This window comes from Syngnathus acus, chromosome 4 (genome assembly GCF_901709675.1).
Source record: "Syngnathus acus chromosome 4, fSynAcu1.2, whole genome shotgun sequence".
Classification (NCBI taxonomy): domain Eukaryota; kingdom Metazoa; phylum Chordata; class Actinopteri; order Syngnathiformes; family Syngnathidae; genus Syngnathus; species Syngnathus acus.
The window spans coordinates 6414296-6431938 of NC_051090.1; the positions used below are offsets into that span (position 1 = coordinate 6414296).

At 41.1% G+C, this 17643-nt stretch overlaps 2 protein-coding genes across 3 annotated transcripts; both read right to left on the minus strand.

Moving 5' to 3' along the window:
* Positions 1-2516: 2516 nt before the first annotated feature.
* Positions 2517-10545, minus strand: rx1 (retinal homeobox gene 1). Of its 2 annotated transcripts, none has more exons than XM_037250737.1 (4): positions 9801-10545; positions 8331-8661; positions 5431-5675; positions 2517-4910 (listed from the first exon to the last, which is right to left on the minus strand). In XM_037250737.1, the coding sequence occupies exons 2-4, from the start codon at positions 8632-8634 to the stop codon at positions 4455-4457; spliced, it is 1005 nt and encodes a 334-aa protein (XP_037106632.1). In that variant the 5' UTR covers positions 8635-8661; positions 9801-10545; the 3' UTR covers positions 2517-4454. The 2 variants fall into 2 exon arrangements, with proteins under 2 accessions (XP_037106632.1, XP_037106633.1); XM_037250738.1 differs by having other exon boundaries at positions 8331-8683.
* Positions 10546-11781: 1236 nt separating this feature from the next.
* matk (megakaryocyte-associated tyrosine kinase) lies at positions 11782-17252 on the minus strand. The gene is made up of 13 exons (XM_037250707.1): positions 17136-17252; positions 16935-16979; positions 16690-16803; positions 16499-16614; positions 15999-16218; positions 15568-15661; positions 15442-15507; positions 15234-15333; positions 15039-15123; positions 14905-14978; positions 14640-14841; positions 14450-14536; positions 11782-14213 (listed from the first exon to the last, which is right to left on the minus strand). Exons 2-13 carry the CDS (start codon positions 16941-16943, stop codon positions 13959-13961), a joined length of 1422 nt encoding a protein of 473 aa, XP_037106602.1. The 5' UTR covers positions 16944-16979; positions 17136-17252; the 3' UTR covers positions 11782-13958.
* Between the last annotated feature and the right edge of the window lie 391 nt (positions 17253-17643).

The window sequence follows — 17643 nt, forward strand, 5'->3', positions numbered from 1 at the left end:
GCTCTCTTAATCAAACCCAATTAATTCCGCTATTTTCCCTTATTATCCTCAGCGAGGAACACGTCTTCCCAATAAGACTGTTAACTCCAGCCGCGGCCTTTTCAGATCTGCTCGGGCAGCGGAGTGAAATAATGGACTGCACAATTAATCAATTAGTAATTACGGACTGTTGTTCTTGATGGACATAAGGACTGTTGTGCATTGTGGGGATTAGTTTGTGGCTGTCCTATTTACATTTTAGTCATTAAGATTTAACTCTAATTGCCATCAACTTCACATTTCGACTGGAAAGTGTGGAAATTGAATCATTATAGTAAACTGGCAATAAGTCGCAGTGGCTGATGCTTTTTGTTTAAAGCAAAAACAATACAACGCAATTCAAACTTTTTGAGATTTTAGAGGTAAATTCAACATTATTTTTAATGTTTACATTATTGTACCTAATGTAGTGACCATAGTGTATGCCTATGTGTGCCATATGGTGGCCGATGTAACCTTGCAGGCCTTATGTTGTTCCGTGCACGTGCATCGTCAAGGTCAAAAGAAATCTCTTCACCAGAGCCTTAGTTGTTGTGACAGAAGGCCGGACACATCATCTGTGCCATTGTGTACCCCTGCAAAAGCTACTTTGTGTTGAAAAAGTCATTCGCTAATGGCCAGTCAAAGTCAGTTTGCGCATGGGAAGACTCAAGAAGCCAATAAATTGATTCTCTCATCAGCGCCATTGTGCAGATCGGATTAGTTATTGTTTTGGAGGAAGGAGCAAGATGCCTGTGATTGATGCAACAGCTAATAATGAATGCAATGGAAGCAAGAAAAGAAACATTTTTTTTTTTTAACCCTTACATAGCTACTGTGCTTCATATTCTATACAATGTTATGTTTTGACCAAGAATATGATCATAACTGTCTACATCAAATTATGAACTACAGATCTTTTTTTTAAATATATTAATAGCCTGGCTGACATTTGATAATCCTCAAATAAGGTCTCAGACGCTGCAAGTACTTGTGTCTATGTTAATGCACCCTCTGACCTCTTTAGGAGAGGTCAACAGAGCAACAGTTGCATGCTTGCGAGGGAACTTGTGCAAATGTGGTGGAAACACAGCCAGTTCTCAGGACTCAGCACCTTCTTCAGCGCTACACAAACGTTGAAGCACATCTGCAAAACAATGTCGTTTTAAATAATTGCCTTTTTGTGTATTTTAGGGTCAGAACCACACTAATGTTTTTTTTCCTTGCTGTCAAATCAGGTCCGATTTGACCCGAACAGCATTATATGTAAGGCTTAAATCGGATGTAATTCCTTTTTAGTGTTGTTGCTCTTTTCCCATGCTTTCCTTTGTGCTACTAACTGCGGCTCAACGCATGCCTACCTCGGCCCCTGGCTGGGACCACGGCCCCGAGCGGGCCCCAACTGAGCAGTGCCAAGTTGTCCGGCTAGTCGGTGCCCGTTCAGGCCTGGCCCGGCTCGGTTCGGCCTGGGTACTAATCCCCGGGCCTGTCAAAGGACCCCGCGCTGAACTCATCCTGCAACACAGGAAAACGCTCTAATTGGGGGATTTTCTCCATCATTAATTCCGATGAGCAGCGCCCCCCCCCCTCCAACATCTCTCTCTCTCTCTCTCTCTCTCTCTCTCTCTCTCTCGCTCTCTCGCTCTCTCGCTCTCTCTCTCTCTCTCTCTCTCTCTCTCTCTCTCTCTCTCTCTCTCTCTCTCTCTCTCTCTCTCTCTCTCTCTCTCTCTCTCTCTCTCTCTCTCTCTCTCTCTCTCTCTCTCTCTCTCTCTCTCTCTCTCTCTCTCTCTCTCTCTCTCTCTCTCTCTCTCTCTCTCTCTCTCTCTCTCTCTCTCTCTCTCTCTCTCTCTCTCAGCTAAACAAATTATAACGACACAACTTTTACCCATTTTGTAGTATAGGCAAAACAAGCAGCACTTGTGGAAAATGCCTTTACAGCTAATCAACACAACAACTAGCCCTTGAAGTGTAACTTCTGCGAGATGTTAACAGAAACATTACCCTCTTCCTGTTTATCCACGCGCCTACGTGCATATGTCCGTCCATCTGTCCAAGAAAGTGATGCACCTCATACGCCAACATGTGTCGCAGCGGCTCAGCCTGCAGTCCTCCTTGCCTGCTCGCCCGTTCGCTGGCTTGCTTGGGGGCAATTAGGGATCTGGGCCCTGTGGTCAGAGGCCCCCCTGGGAAGCCCTGATTGATTGGAGTCTCATCTTCCTAACGGGCTGGCACCCTGCCATCTATGGAGGATTGGGAGGGGTGGAAGGGAAAAAAAAAGGGAAAAAAAGAGAGACACACAGAGGGAGTTGGAGCACAAGTGACAAGCACAAGGAAAAAAAAGAAAAACGTCTCTGCGCATGTATGTCAGATGATAACGATTATTCTCTTGTAATCTTGGATTGCTCTTTAGACTTACTGGGCTGAAAGGGGGAAGAAGAAAAAAAACGGTGGGAATGGGCGCATGGGTCAACATGAAAGTGAGAAAGCAGTGACACATGCTCTATCAAACTATATTTATTTCCAGTAGATCTTTGTTCACATCTTTCCAGAATACACACCTCCATGTTCCAGACAAAAGGAAAGACATGACTAATTCTACGACATGTATTTCTAGAAACAGCATCACAGGGTTAAATAAAGAAACCCTGTGCCATTTGAGAAAAAAAAAAAAAAAAAAAACATCTAGTGCAGTTTTGTCCATAACCTTTGGCTTATTCATAGTCCCAAATCACGCATGTTGAAAGCTCTATTTGTGCAAGGTAATCCACATTTGTCCACAGTTTGAGGTCTAATCAGATGTCTAAATAACAACCCGCAATACAAAAAAAAAAAAAAAAAAACACTTTACAAAGCAGAAATGAGCAGCTGATTGATCGATATATTCCGACCATTAAATTCGAGCGTCTTTACTTCAGTGACAAACTCAAGGACAGATGGACGAGACCAATATAGTGTCACCGCTGATCATAGCAGCTCCGATCGATGCCTCCCCTCCTTTGATTGAGAAAGAAACACAAATGGTTACAAGGGCCTATTTAGTTCTGCCCGAGACCGCCCCCCTCCCGACGCCCATCCAGCAAGTGCAGACAAAGACAACGCACTTGGATCAATTGTGCTCAACAAAGGCTGAACTATGCAGGGTGACGCATCACACGGTGCTACCCCGCACGTACGCTCAGCCACCCAACACTGAGCTGCCAACAGGCTTTCTCCTCCAAAAGCCACTCAAGCACAAGAAATGAAGCAAAACAATTGTTTTTTTTTCTTTATAACTTGCTACATTCCGTCCCTCCCTCGTTAAAGCATGACAGCACACCAACAAAGCAACTGTGCATGATTATTTTTTGGTATATTCGCACTTAGAAGGTGCCGTCTTACCTCGGATTGCTGCCCTTTGAGCAATTATTGACTTTACAGTCAAATTTTTTTTTAAGAAGGGTATTTTTTTGCCAGCCTTGACCTGCTGGTTTAAATGTACTTCGTTACACTAGTGATCTATTTCTGCCACTCTTGGTACCACCTACACTAATGATTCAACTTACAAGTAATTGGTGTGCCTTTGCCAGGACCATAAAAGTATGGGTATCTTCCTCAACTGTAAAAGTTAAGGGTAAAAAAAAAAAACTTTTAAACCGTCCTCGAGATAAACCTATAAAAGAGTATCAGAGCACACGGAAAATAAAATGCGTTTGAAAGAGGCAATACATTTGTAATTTATTTTATGATAATTAAATTGTTAAATTGAGATGAAAATGAGCTTTTTCGAGAAACAAAGATTAAATTACATGAGGTTTTTTTTTATGTGGGGGAGGGGTTATGAAAAAGCCAAAATCCTCCAAAAATTCCAATAAAGAGAATTTGTATTTGAATAATTTTATGAGGGGGAAAAAAGGTATATTTTTGAAGATGTATATTTTTAGTTTCACAGAAACAACGTTGAAATGTATGAGAAGTAAAAGTTGTAATATTAAGTGGGGGGAAAAAGTATTTTGATCTTGAAAATTCAGTCAATGTCCAAATTCTTCAGCAGAACTAGTCTTCTCAGTGCGGCCCTAATACTCTTTTATACTTTACACTCCAGTTATCCCATTAACAAATTGGCAATTTGATTTAATTTGATTAAAAAAAACTTTAGGGACAAAGGAAAGCAAGGTGGTAAAAGTAAGAAATACGACATAGTAGATAACTTATGACGTATTGAAGATGGATAAATGGTTATGGAAAATATGGCCGCGCATTCAAAAAGGGCAGTTTCAAAACACATCACTCATCCACTTGATGTCCTTGAGATGTAAAAAAAAAAAAAAAAGAGAGAGAGAGAAATAAGAAAAGTGTAAAAAGAAAGTCCCTCGATCCTCAGTTTAGAATCATTTTCCTTTGCATTGTGGGTAAGGTCCCTGCCATCATGTCAGCATTGTGAGGAGCCACTGAGTAAATCACATGGGTAGCCAGGTTTTATCCATGGACTGGATGTGTTCCTTGGCTTTCATCCTCAGTGCAGCGATACTTGAGCTGCGCTGGTCCATGTCCTCCAGCGGAAACTTGTCGGGGTACGGCGCCGGACACTGGTACGGGGGCGGCGCCGCCATACTCTGCATTCCCTGACCCATGGACGGATGAGGGCTGGAATTGAGGAAGCCGTGGCCGGGGTAGTTGGGCTGAAGGCCCTGAGCCGGGCCTATGAAGCCCGGGATGCTGTGGACCGACGTGGCGCTGGACAAGGGGGAGGTCAGCCAAGGGTCCAATGGGAGGGAGTTACTCATGGGTCCCATGGCAGTGTGGACCGGCGCCGATCGGTTGAAAGACAACATCGGCGCGTCGTGGAGCTTCATGGTGCTGGCGTCCATTTTCTCTTGACGTCTCCATTTGGCTCTTCGGTTCTGAAACCACACCTGGAGATTGAAGACATTGTATTAATTTCTCCCCAACAGTCTAGAATTATTTTCCTGTTGGATTTTAGTTATCGGTCTACGGTTGTCAGAATATGCCGACTCGGATATGACGTCTCAATGTGATAGGATCAGAGCAACTGGAGACACTGGAATCTCTTAAGGGCTAGTATGTTTGGACACACACACGCTGCGACTTGCAATTATCTGGTGTAATCGCTTGACTTGGCAAGCAAGGCCAAAGACTTGCTGGCATGATGCTCAGGGTTAGGATCCCAGGTCAGGTTTTAATAATACATACAGTACATGAACATGGGTCCCCGGCTGGAAATATTTGAAAACTATTATTATAGAACTACAGGTACATCTATTCCTGCTAGTTGCTATTTGTAAATTAAAACTAGTGATTTTTCAGGTCAGTAATGAGTTGGGACTGATTTACATATATATTATATGTTATGCACTGGAAGAATTTGCGCTTAACCGGACGTTATAAAGTTTGAATTGAGGACACTGATCCTACCTGAACCCGAACTTCAGGTAGGTTGACCTTCATGGCCAGCTCCTCGCGGCTGTACACGTCAGGGTAATGGGACTTCTCGAAGGCACGCTCCAGCTCGTGCAGCTGGTAGGTGGTGAAGGTGGTGCGGTTGCGTCGGTGCTTCTTCTTGGGCTGATTGTCCTTGCACGGCTCGGGTGACTTGCCTTCGTCGCTCTCGAGGCTCTTTCTCAGTCTCTCATCGCACTTGTTGGTAAACAGGTCGGCATCTGCACAAAAACACAAGGACAACTACTTTTTTTTTTTCATAGGCCTGGCCACCAGGGGGCAGCATAATATATAGTACATAGAATATGTTTTTATACAGTATATCACCATATTATTACATTGTTTGTCTTCATATACATTTGTGTTTTGCGAGTTTGCTAAATTGCTAGTTTTGTTTGCCGAGTGTAACTAACATTTAAAAAAATACACATCTAGTAGAAGTAAAGAAAGTAATGTGCACATTCCAGACAAGCGGCCATTAGTTGGACACATGCATCATTAAGCTACTGAACATGAGTGAAGCCATCAATCCTCTCAACCTCAATGAGGCTCGTAAACACTGCTAATCGGATTTGTTAAACATGTTTCCACTCTTTATCTGCTCCTGAAGTAACGAAATGAAATGCTGCGGCCTGGATTGTAAACATTGTACATACGAGATTATGAAAGAGAATTATCTCACATTGTACTGGAAATACATTCACCAACATTGGTGGGTGTATATTGCAGTGTCAGACACAGAAGCAGAACACGGGCCTTGCTCAAGAGCACCTCGGGAGTAGTCGGGAAGCAAACTATTATCACACTGCAGCAATGCTTGAAAACAAGTCCATGTCGTTACGGACAGACAGTCTCGGTTCATAGATTGTTCATACCCGATCATCAAAGAGGTCATATGAATTCAGTTGCTAACCAAAACAGGAGCACAGAGACTCTTATTTTTTGCTTGTTTTAAATGGCAGTTTGCTGAAATCATTATGTGAAAATATTCCAAAAATGCTCCTCCCTCATCTACAGTTGAATTGGCCGCTCAATTTAGGTCCCAATGAGACTTCCGCAAAGATGGTGGCCACTTGTCACATTGCTATATCGAATGTAAAACTGTTGATTGCATTCATTTCCAACGTTCCACTCGGTAGCCTTGTATGACATCATTGTTTGGGAAGAGCAAACGAGTGGGCCATGTAGCAGCCGGCTTGTTTTTCGGTGAATGAGACGCGCCGGTGGCACATAAAGGAGGGGTCGTGGCGCTCTTTCAAGTGGCGAGCTGGAGCGCGCCCGGCGACAATGCTGGATGCGGAGCTTGCTTTATCGAGCTCTCATTAAGCAGCCATGACAAAGGCCGAGCTGGGACAAAGGCCTGAGGTCGGGTGTGGTTCAGCGACCAGCTCTTGTGCCTGTCAGCCCATCACAGCCGCGAGTCTGAAGGGTGCCCACTGTTTAGCAGCCAGCACACAAGGGAGGGCAAGTGGGGAGTTCTGGGGCGGGGGCAAATGACACCCAACTTGGGAAAAGTTGCTCATCCAAGGGGAAGTGGCCTGACTTGATGGGACAGTTACATACTGTATAAAGAAGTGACGTCATTGCAACTGGCCTCATGGACTAGTTTTGAAAATGTGCAATTTAAATACTCTTTGGGGAGCATAAAAGATACATTATTTTGTTCATAATTTTTAAAATGATTCGTTTTGAATGAAAATACTTAAATGTAAGCTTGTTGAGTGTGGCAGTTTGCTTACACTTACTGCCACCTACAGGTGTGGAGTGCAACAACATCACAGTACAGTTAGATGAAATCGAGAGATATCGCCTCCGTGGGTGGGCATTCTTTGCAAATGGTCACCTATGTTTTCTTTTAGTACTCAATGTTTTATTTTCAGTTTTATTTTAAATATATAGATACTGACGTGTTTTGTTTGGTGGCTTAGTTCATTCAGCAAAGTGGGTTGGCGAGTGAAAACTACATAAGCAATTGCTAATTAATTTTTGGGGGCACTCGGGACAGAAACGCAATCAAGGGGTGAATTACGTTACGATTTGCTTGCATTGCAGCCAAATGGGCAGTGAACCAGCAGATGAAGCTTCGGCTATGCATCAGTGAAAATAATGCACTTAATGCACTTTACTGCCACCCACAGGACTGAATTGGAAGCGCACAATCAGGACGAGTCAGACATACATATTCACTTAAATTGTTTGACCTTGGCATTTATTTTGCCTAAAGTACCAAATAACATTGGTTGCTATAGTGTCTTCTGATTGGTTAGAACGGACTTTGCATTACAGATGAAACCGCCACATGGACAACAAACCCCTCACTAAGAAAAAACATATTGTTAAAAACACTGGTGGATAAAGCTAGAATTCTGATCATTGTTCGTATGTATGTATTCCTCTCAAATTCTTGCGAAATTAATATTTGTCATGTCTGTGCCACAAAGTCATCAACCACCTGTCAAATGTGAAGACAGCTTCAGATTAGATGTCAACATAACATCACGACGACAACAGAACGACGACCCGTCCATTCTAATCTGTGCTCAACACAAGATTAGGTGGGAATTCCACAGGGAGATGGGATTGGACTTCAGGGTCATAAACCCCAATACCATCTTGTTCTGTGATTTATCTCGCAATCTCACCCCACACAGCTCATTTATTGCAATGCTCTGGACATGCTAACTCGACGAAACACATTGACTTAAAATCTGCCCCAGTGTCAACATTGGTGATGTTTTTACATTTAATCAGGGAGTTTGAAATCATCCTTTGGTTTTAAAAAATATATTCAATTACGTCCAAAACAAGCAGTAAAGACTGACTTCCTGTCTCAGTAAGTGTCCGATACGCTCCACACTGCGTGAAACTCTACTCACCCTGAAACTGGTGCTGTTGCTCTGAGCTATCATCTTGAAGTGGCCCAAGGTGGCCACTGAAGGACGGGTGGGACTCGAGCTGCTTCCCGGAATTCACCAAGTCCTCGACGTCCACCTTCTGAGGCCCCGGGACCCCAGCGGGGCCGAGCAGGGAATCCTGGTCTTTACTGAATCCCAGAATGACGTCGATGCTGTGGACGTGGCCCCCCACCGTGACGCCTCCACCTTTGGCCAGGTCGTGGAAGTTGCTAGGCGAGAGGCAGCTGTCGTCCACCATGCTCATGGTATCCAGTGATAAATGCATCCGAGCGTGTGGGCCCCTCAGCGGCTCCTGCGGCAAGAGGGGAGGAGGCCTAATTGAGCGACGCCGTGCAAATAGGGAGGTCAGAGATCACCTCGTTACCTCGAAGGAAGCCTGACGTGCGTCTAAACCCGCTTAGCTGTGGCGGGGGGTCCTAAAGTCTATCCCCTCTACTTTCAAAGTTTGGCCCATTAAGAGGACACAAACCCTCACCGGTGACTTTTAGCTTATAAATTGAAGCGACTGCAGCCAGAAATCTGTCCACCTACAGAATCTAATCACACTTGATATTGAGAATGTCCCACCAAAGTGAATTAGAAACAATGGTGTTGTTACACACAGGAGAGTGATTCTCAAATGTATACATCCATACGTCTTTTATTTAGACCGATATTTTACTTAGCGTAATATAATATTATGAATATAACTTTTGCATATTTTATGAGTATCTATTAATCATTCTTTTTCAAGTGCTGTCAGAGCAGACTCTGGCAAAAATTGTAGATTTCCTAATGCAATTTAATCTAATCTATCATCCCGCCATCGAAATTTCCGCCTTTATTCTATAAACTATAACTTCTTAAAACTATTTTGCTGTACAATTTGGTATGTACTTGAATACTACCAATTTCATTTTTTATACATTAATAAATTGGCAGTGTTTTGTTTGCTTTAAAATAACTTTTTAAAATAGTTTTTACTAACATTTCACACAAATTTGTGTAGCATTGAATACAAACTATCAGCAATAAAGTGTTGATGTTTCATTTTATTTTACAGACTTGATTTGATGTATTTAAATATTTTAAATTAATTAAAATATACTTAAAAATGTGTATAGATTTGAACAAAATAATATTCGAAATTTGAAAAAAATGGTCGCTTTTGCTTAGCATACCTGATATCAAAATGATGTTCTGTATGCATTTCTTTTTTTTTTTTTTACAATTTTTTCATTAAAAACAATTATGCTTCCCAGTGGTCTGGCAGAACGGTACAGTACAGTAGTTAAGGAGCAAATAATAAAATATAAATACATTTCTCAACTAAATATGTGATCAGAATGAAAGAGCACTCACGAAATACTCTGATATTTCCTTGCATGCTCACTAGAAGCTAAGAGGCGAGAAAAAAAAGTAACAGTCCAAATGAAGCTCATGAGCGCTTACCTGCTGTTACAAGTAAACGTGTTGCTCAGTTACTGATGCTCCTCTCCTCCGGGATCCACCGTGCGCTCTCACTCTGTAGCCTGTATTCACCTTGCATTCCTTTTGAGAGAAAAAAAAAAACATATACATATGTAACATGCAAATCAGCCAGACGCTTGTAGTCGAGTGCGAAAAAAAGTTTTGTGAGTGGAGTTCAGCCAGCATGCACTGCAAGAGAGAAACGCAAAGGCGAGGTGGGAGGAGGAGACGAGAGGTGGACAAGGCTGGTGGGAGGTGAAACAAGGGGATTAACGAGGAGGGGTTATTAATTGGAATCCTTCCCCTTTAAGAGTGATTGGCAGCTGTTTTCTGCTCAACTAACTGTATTAAATGTCAATTTCATTCACGGCCACGGGAGGAGGCCTCGCCTAATGAAGACTTTCTTTGGAGAAATTCTTTGTCTTTGGGACAAAAGATGCGATGAAAGTTTTCACTCGGCACAACCGGACGTCATTGTGTTAAACGGCGAGGGAAAGGAAACTTTGACATTAGAACACTTGTATTGATACAACAAAATAGAATCTAAATAACACAAATTTCCATATTATGTTTTAAATTCTTTGATGATATTTTGTATCACTACAATGACTAAAATTCTACTCTCAATTGTATCAATTCTGTTAAAAAAAATGTAATCCTTAATTGTCAAGTGTGTTTCCTGTCTTTCCTCTGTTCCCAATTTGGGCCAGATAGTGGCTCACGTCAGCTTCGCCATATTTAGTTTAAACCCCGGAGAACAGCCGGTAATCTTAAAGCAGCCGACCTGAGAGCTTTTCAGATTTCAACATGGAAGACTGTATTTTCAGAAAGACGTGCCGAGATCCTCCTGAATGACGGCAGTCAGGTATCAATTCCATAGACAGTACCTCGGTGGGCTTGTGAATATTTGATTAGAGAATTCTAAAACCAAACTTTTAAAAAAACAAAATTGGGGAAAAAAATCCCCCCAAAAATTCTCCACAGTATCAGTAGTCGAGAAAAATCTACCCACTGTAGTAGAGAAAACAATTATAATTTCCCTCACATTTGTTTGGGGTCACACAGTTCAAGGGGCCACCCAGTTTGGTTCCAGACTGCATGCAGCCTAGCCTATATGATGCCTTAGTAAAAAGTGTCTGCTTTAAACAAGGGGATGACACAGAGTTGAAGAAGCTGATGCCAGCTTAGTGTCCTAGAAATCAGCCATGACTCTAAAGACACTAAAGAGATTTCCTGTGACCTCAAACAAATCTAAAGATAAAGTTAAAGAGAGAACATTTACGAGGGGGGACTGTCTCCGTGGTTACTCGGCCGGCCGGACAAATGTCAAAGTAAAAACTATGGATGATGCCAAGTGAGAAAGACAGTGTCTGTGATTGTCTTTATTAAGTTAGATCAACAAGTGAGTTAAAAGCATCCTCCTGTGTATGATGTACTTTCCATTATCCTCATTAAGGATTCGTTTTCTACGCTTGACAACACATATTGGGATCAGAGAAGTTTGCTTTGAATGTTCTGAACTCTTGTGACCTTGGCACGGTCATAATAAAAGTAGCCGGTTGTCGGCCTTTCTTGAGTTAGAAAACAAGTTGAGGCTGAATAACAAGATCAAAAGGTTTTTATTTTTATTTAATTATCTGTCTTCATACGTTGCCACACCATTTGTGTTTAATTAGTTGCTTAAAAGTTATAATGCATCGTTCTGGTCCATTACAAGTTCATACTTTAATTGTTCTCGCGTTATTAACATGCCACCATGGTTTTTAGAATATAGACATGATTGACAAAGTGTTTCAGAACTAAACGACTCAGTAAGTGGATAAAGATTGTCTGTCTACAAGTGTTGCTGCATTGTTTATTTTCAAATGTTTGTGAAGATTATAAGCCCCACCGATTATTTGGTAGAATAAAATTGCAAACTGATTAATCAACCGATTACAGGCAGAACAGTTTTACATTTTGGTTTTGGTTTCTATTTGCTTACCTTTGGAGCAGAGTGAAATTTTGATGAATAAAAAAAACAAACAATTTCTTTCAGAGGATGTTTGACTGTCTTGTGTTGTAATATGTTAACATATAAAAATGTATCACAAAACATGAAAGTTTTTGTATCTCCCTCTTCAAGGGGACGTTTTCTCAACACAGTCTTCCATTCACTCGTAAAGAATGAACCACAATATTTACAAGGTAAACTTCAACTCTTTTAGTCGCAACAAGATTGCGGCGATTATCCTGCTCCAATTTTGCTCTTGCAAATCTCTGCCCTTCTACTGTTCAACCATTTGCCCGTTATCCTGTGCATAAATTGGTTAAGGGGGCAGCAGTGTAGTTTTCAAGCTGCTTGGTTTTATCAAATGACAACTTAAGACGCCCTGATCCTATTAAAGGTAAAAGCAGCTAACGTGTAAATGCGCAGTGTCAGCTTACCCCGAGTGGTGCACAGACAGGTTGTGTGGAGATGGCGCACCAAGGAAGAGGAGGGAAGAGTGAGGTAGCGAAGGTGATGTTCATGTGATGCTTTTAAGACATGCATAAAGTACTAAACAGCAAAGATGCACTGCTTTGAACATAAAACACGCATAATGTAATAAACAGCAACAGCTGCTTCTTTGAATCAGATGTTCTTAAACTCCTTGACCTCTAGGGCCTAACCTTTTCCTGTACAAAATGGCCCATTCAGTTATCTACATAGTACTGTATTTAATAAGTTGCCTTGTATTTTTATTCATTTATAATTACTTTTTTTTTGTCTTATTGTTACGACATCAATTGTTTTGATATAAGCAAAGAATCATATTGTTTTATTAATTGGTGTATGCAATTCTTATAGAACTTAACTAATGTAACTTTTCTTGAAATATCAAGACTTTTTTTTAAATAATGAAGTCTTATACAACTTTCCTAATGTAACTTTTCTTGTAATATCAAGACTTTTTGTATAATGAGGAGAACACGGTTTTTTTTCTTTTGGGAAATTCCTCACTATTTTCATAATACTGAATTTTGGTCTTTGTTATTATGAATACTGTCGGAATACCAAGACCACTTCATAACAGTTGGTGAAAACATGTTTTTGATCCTGAATACGGAATTAATTGCAACTTATTTATTTACCAAGCGCTTTCAAATAAAAATAGAATCATTGCCGAATAAATTCAGCATCTCAAGTTTGAGCACGACCTAATTACTGGCACTACAAGGCTAAACACACAAGTTCTTAGCGGGATTGTGGCTAGTTGACGGGTAATCTATGCAACTGCTCCACTCAAACGATCTAAACGACTCAAGTTAAAAGCCACCTACTGTATATCCGGTCAGTGGAGACAAAATGATTCAAATGAGTGCACATGTGGATTTGAAACTTTAAAATCTAATAAATACTATGTCACATAGTAAATAATTACTTGGAAAGTACCAAATCATTTTTAAAACTCACAATAAGTGATTGATGGATTTTAAAATGTTCTAATGACAGATAAATAGCGATAAAGATGGACTGTGAAGGATATTAAGTGCTAGTGAAAAGGTTTCAATGCTTAATGGTCATTAAACAGCTTGTTGTCTGTCAGTCAAACAGAAAGCCCACCTTGGAAGGTATTAGATGCACCATTAACATATGGCCAATGGGATAAAAGCACCAGTATGTCCTGTGACACAAAAACACAGCCCAGTACACGGCAAGCAAAAGTAAATCCTTCACGCAACCCCATCCAATCTTCTATTATTATTATTATCATCATTTTCTACATTTGGTTTTGCAGTAAATCCTTGTGGAGGAAATTGCAGCTCATCCCCATTATGGGTCTTGAGAAAAAAAAAAAAGAAAAAAAACCCCAGGGAGCAGATTGAAGCAATGCTGTACGCTGGTTCATTTGGCGATGAGGCTCAAGCTTCAATTTGGGTTCTCGTCTCACGGGACGGAGACAAATACCGAGCTTACGCTGACTTAAATCTCCTCAACGCGCTCATCCGATGTGACAACAATCCAGCAAAAGACTTGACTTCATTTTCTGCTGACTCAAGTGAAATTGCTCCAAATAACATTTCATTACATGCAGTCATATCTAAATTTGTAGGTGTACCTTAAGCTTGAATGTTCTGTCGTCCAAAATATTCATAAAGTCATCCAATAGATGCAAATTAAACACTGTGAGTGGCATATCCACCTCCACATCCGGTTGCACGCCCGACTCCATTTTGATGTAGCGACTCGTAACCCGGGCTGCGTTTGGCCATCTCTTCTTCTAATTTCGCCCTCATTTTATGGAAAGCAGGCCTTCTACGAGGTTCCTTGGCCCAGCAAAGGGTCATGAGGGCGTAAACAGCGGGGAGACAGTCCCGCGGTGCCTCCATACGATAGCCACCCTCCACTCGCTCAGTCACTTCCTTCAAAGCCTGCCACATCAAAGTAACACATGGAGGAGAGGAATCATTCTTTAAGCACTTTGATAAGTTAAATAAATTAACAAAGGCATTAAGGGGTCAAGGGGGTATTGGCCTAATTGGAGACTCAAAGAAATTAAAGACTAAAATACGGTACAATATAATGTTGACAAATAGTAATCATCTGTTCAGTTAATACATTTGTGTATAGAGGAAAAGTGAGATATTGTGTTTATTACAAATTATACCATCTTTGGGTATGGTTGACGGCCATAGGAGAAGATTTCCCAGAGAAGAACGCCATAACTCCAAACATCTGATTTTGTGGAGTATTTCTACACATTTAGAAAAATGGAAATGTATTTAAGATGCTTTAGTTTTTCTACAGGAATCTGTTTACTTGTATGACTATGTATTTATAATACTGGAGTCAGTAACCTGTTTCTTCAGAGCTTCAGGGGCACTCCAGCGGACAGGCAGTTTGGCACATTGCTTATCCGACACCCTCGAGGCCGCCCGAGTCAGCCCGAAGTCGCCAACTTTAGCCACGTCGTTGTCAGAGATCAGGATGTTACGAGCCGCGAGGTCTCTGTGGACCAGCTTCTTGGATTCTAGGTACTCCATTCCCTGACACACGTCTCTGCACACGCACCGTATGTAAAATTACTTTTAAAAGGCATCTTTGTACTCAGGCACAACTTACAGTGCAAAGCGAAGTAGTTGCACGGAGCTAACGCGTGAACGTCCTCTTGTCCTCAGAAAGTTTGACAGATTTCCCTGCAACACAAATTATCTGGTAAGAGTCGTTATTCTACACGCTGGTAATTATTCATATACCTTAGTCATGAGCTCTGTGACAATAAGAAGGCCTTTGTGCAAGATGACTCCCAGCAAGCGGACCAAGTTTTTATGTTGGAGCTTCCTAGGAGGCAAATTAAAACAAGAAAGAAGTTCCATGTGGTTATGGATACACTGCTGTGAATTGAATATGAAGTTGGAAGTGTTTGATTGGAATAAGAATGGATGTCTCACGTCATCACTGTGGTCTCCTGCAGGAAAGCCTGAGCTGTGACATCACACTTAATGGTCTTTACCGCCACCTTCTGGTGCAAATATTCACCTTCGAACACAGCTGGAGGACATATAAAGAATTTGCAAACTCTTAATATCTGAACAATTAGGAAAATTCAAGAAATTCATTGTGATTACAAATGGCTTTATCTGAATGAGAAAAACTCACCGCCAAACTCCCCCTCCCCAATGGTGTGGCCCAGCTTCAGTGTGCTGATGTCCAGCAGCCATCCAGCTACAAAGTGGACAGACACGTGATGAATTTGGAAAATAAATTCCAATTAATTCTCACTACCTTTTGTCAGCTCCATCTCAGCCGACTTTGCTCCGTGTTTTGGTTTCGGCTTCAGTAGTGTTTGAGCGAGGGCACCCTTGTTTTGAGAGTAGAACTGTGAAGAGGGAAACAAAACACTGTCAAGAGGTGATTCACGTGCAGCGCATGAAAATCACATTGTAACATTCCTCTTTAGGCTCCGTTGTTTTGTGTTCCTCATTTAGAGGTTAGAAATAAGTCTCATTACGTAAGATGGTCAAATAATGGGCGACCGCACCATGTTGATGTTAGTATTATTGAAAACTTTTTAGGTGCTGGTTTTTTATCATCCATTTGTGGAATAAACAAAAATAAAGTAGCATCAATAAAAAAAATACTAATAAAATAAAATAAAAAAGAATAAAATAAAAAAATAACGAATACAAATAAGGAAATGAAATAAAAGTGTCTACCTCAATCATGTCAATGAGGTTGTAAAAGTGCTGCTTGTTGTCAATAGTCACTTTGCCGTCTTGATACATCACTCGGTAGTGCATGACTTCCCCACAGGCGCTGACGCACAGAACGTAGTCGCCAGGGTGTCGGATTGACTCGCGCACCAGGAACAGGCCGTCCTGAGCCGGTTGCAGCTTACGAACTGCCTCTGGGCCCGAAATCTTCCCGTGAAACCATCTAATGGATGACAGACTAATGGTATTTAAGACTTAAGGCTGATTCAAGTCATGTGACTGGAGTCCCTTGCCTCTGGTTCCAAGTTGCTGGAAAAAGTCCCTGTATTTTAATTTGACCTTTCAATCTAGGACTGGCCGCAACTCCAAAAGATCAGGTATGGCTTCTGATTTAAGGTTTTAACAATAGAGGAAGGATCATGATTCCCGCAAGGGCTTACAAGAATTCCCCTGTGAGAAAGAAATGTGTCACTCTGTTGCATCCCACACAGCGGCTTACGTACGGCATGAGGCTGAGGCTTGGATCCACTCGTAGAGCTTCTCTTTCCCGCACGTCGGCGACATTTATGATCCCCTCGTCTCCAGTGGAATTGTGTTTGGCTTTGTAGCATCTCTTACTCTGCAAGAAAATATAGGCGGAGGGTTTCTAAGTTTGACTACAAAACTTGATTAGGACTTTTTATTTATTTTTTACCGTGGTCATGGCAACAATAGTGAGAATGTCTCCTTTGTGATACAACAGCTCCCCAGGTTTGGGTTTCCTGTGGTCTCCCTTGGCAACACATTGAGTACCGGTGGTCCAGCTCATCTGGAAGTGTTGGCACAACTCTGGTGTCAAGAGCTAGAAATATGAAACTTTTTCAAATATATTGACGATTAGGCTACTTTGGATTGAATGTTTATTTTGTTCACAGCATGCAAATAAAAAGAGGCAGCTACCTTTGCCATGAGCAGGTCAGAAAGTTTGGAAGATCTGTTCAATACCTGACAAATAGGGAAAATTAATTACCAGTAAGAGGCAGATTTTTATATATATATATATATAATATATATATATTATATATATATATATATATAAAATATAGATATAGGTAATATATATATATATATATATATATAGGTTTCTAAATGTTACATTACCTGATGTGGACAGACAGCTTGTTCAGGAATAAAATGTTTTGCAGCATTTCATCTCATTGTGTAGCGATATTGTCCATCACAAGTGGCCAAAGACGCATTCCAGTGTTTCTGTCACAGCACTTCCTCAATCTTTGCTTAAATGCGTTTCTCCTGACATATGACGCAAATAGTCACATGGAATTTGGAGCTTCTACTCCACATCTTTTTTATTTACAATGGCATAAAACCATAGACAACACAAACTCAATTTAGATAACATGACTAAAATTATGGTCCAAAAAAACCCAAAATAACAGTAACATATTCCGTTCCAATAGAAGTGACGTCGTTTCAAACTAAAAACAGTTGCACTTGGCAACTTAGACAAAACCACTCCTAGAGAACTTCTAAACAAAAGTGTTGCGCAATCACCCCTTAGGATGTCATGTTTCCTCCTCCTGTCTTCAGTGTACTGCAGCCTGCACCGTCATGCAGGCACAAAAGCTCAACCCACAAAATTCAGTCATCT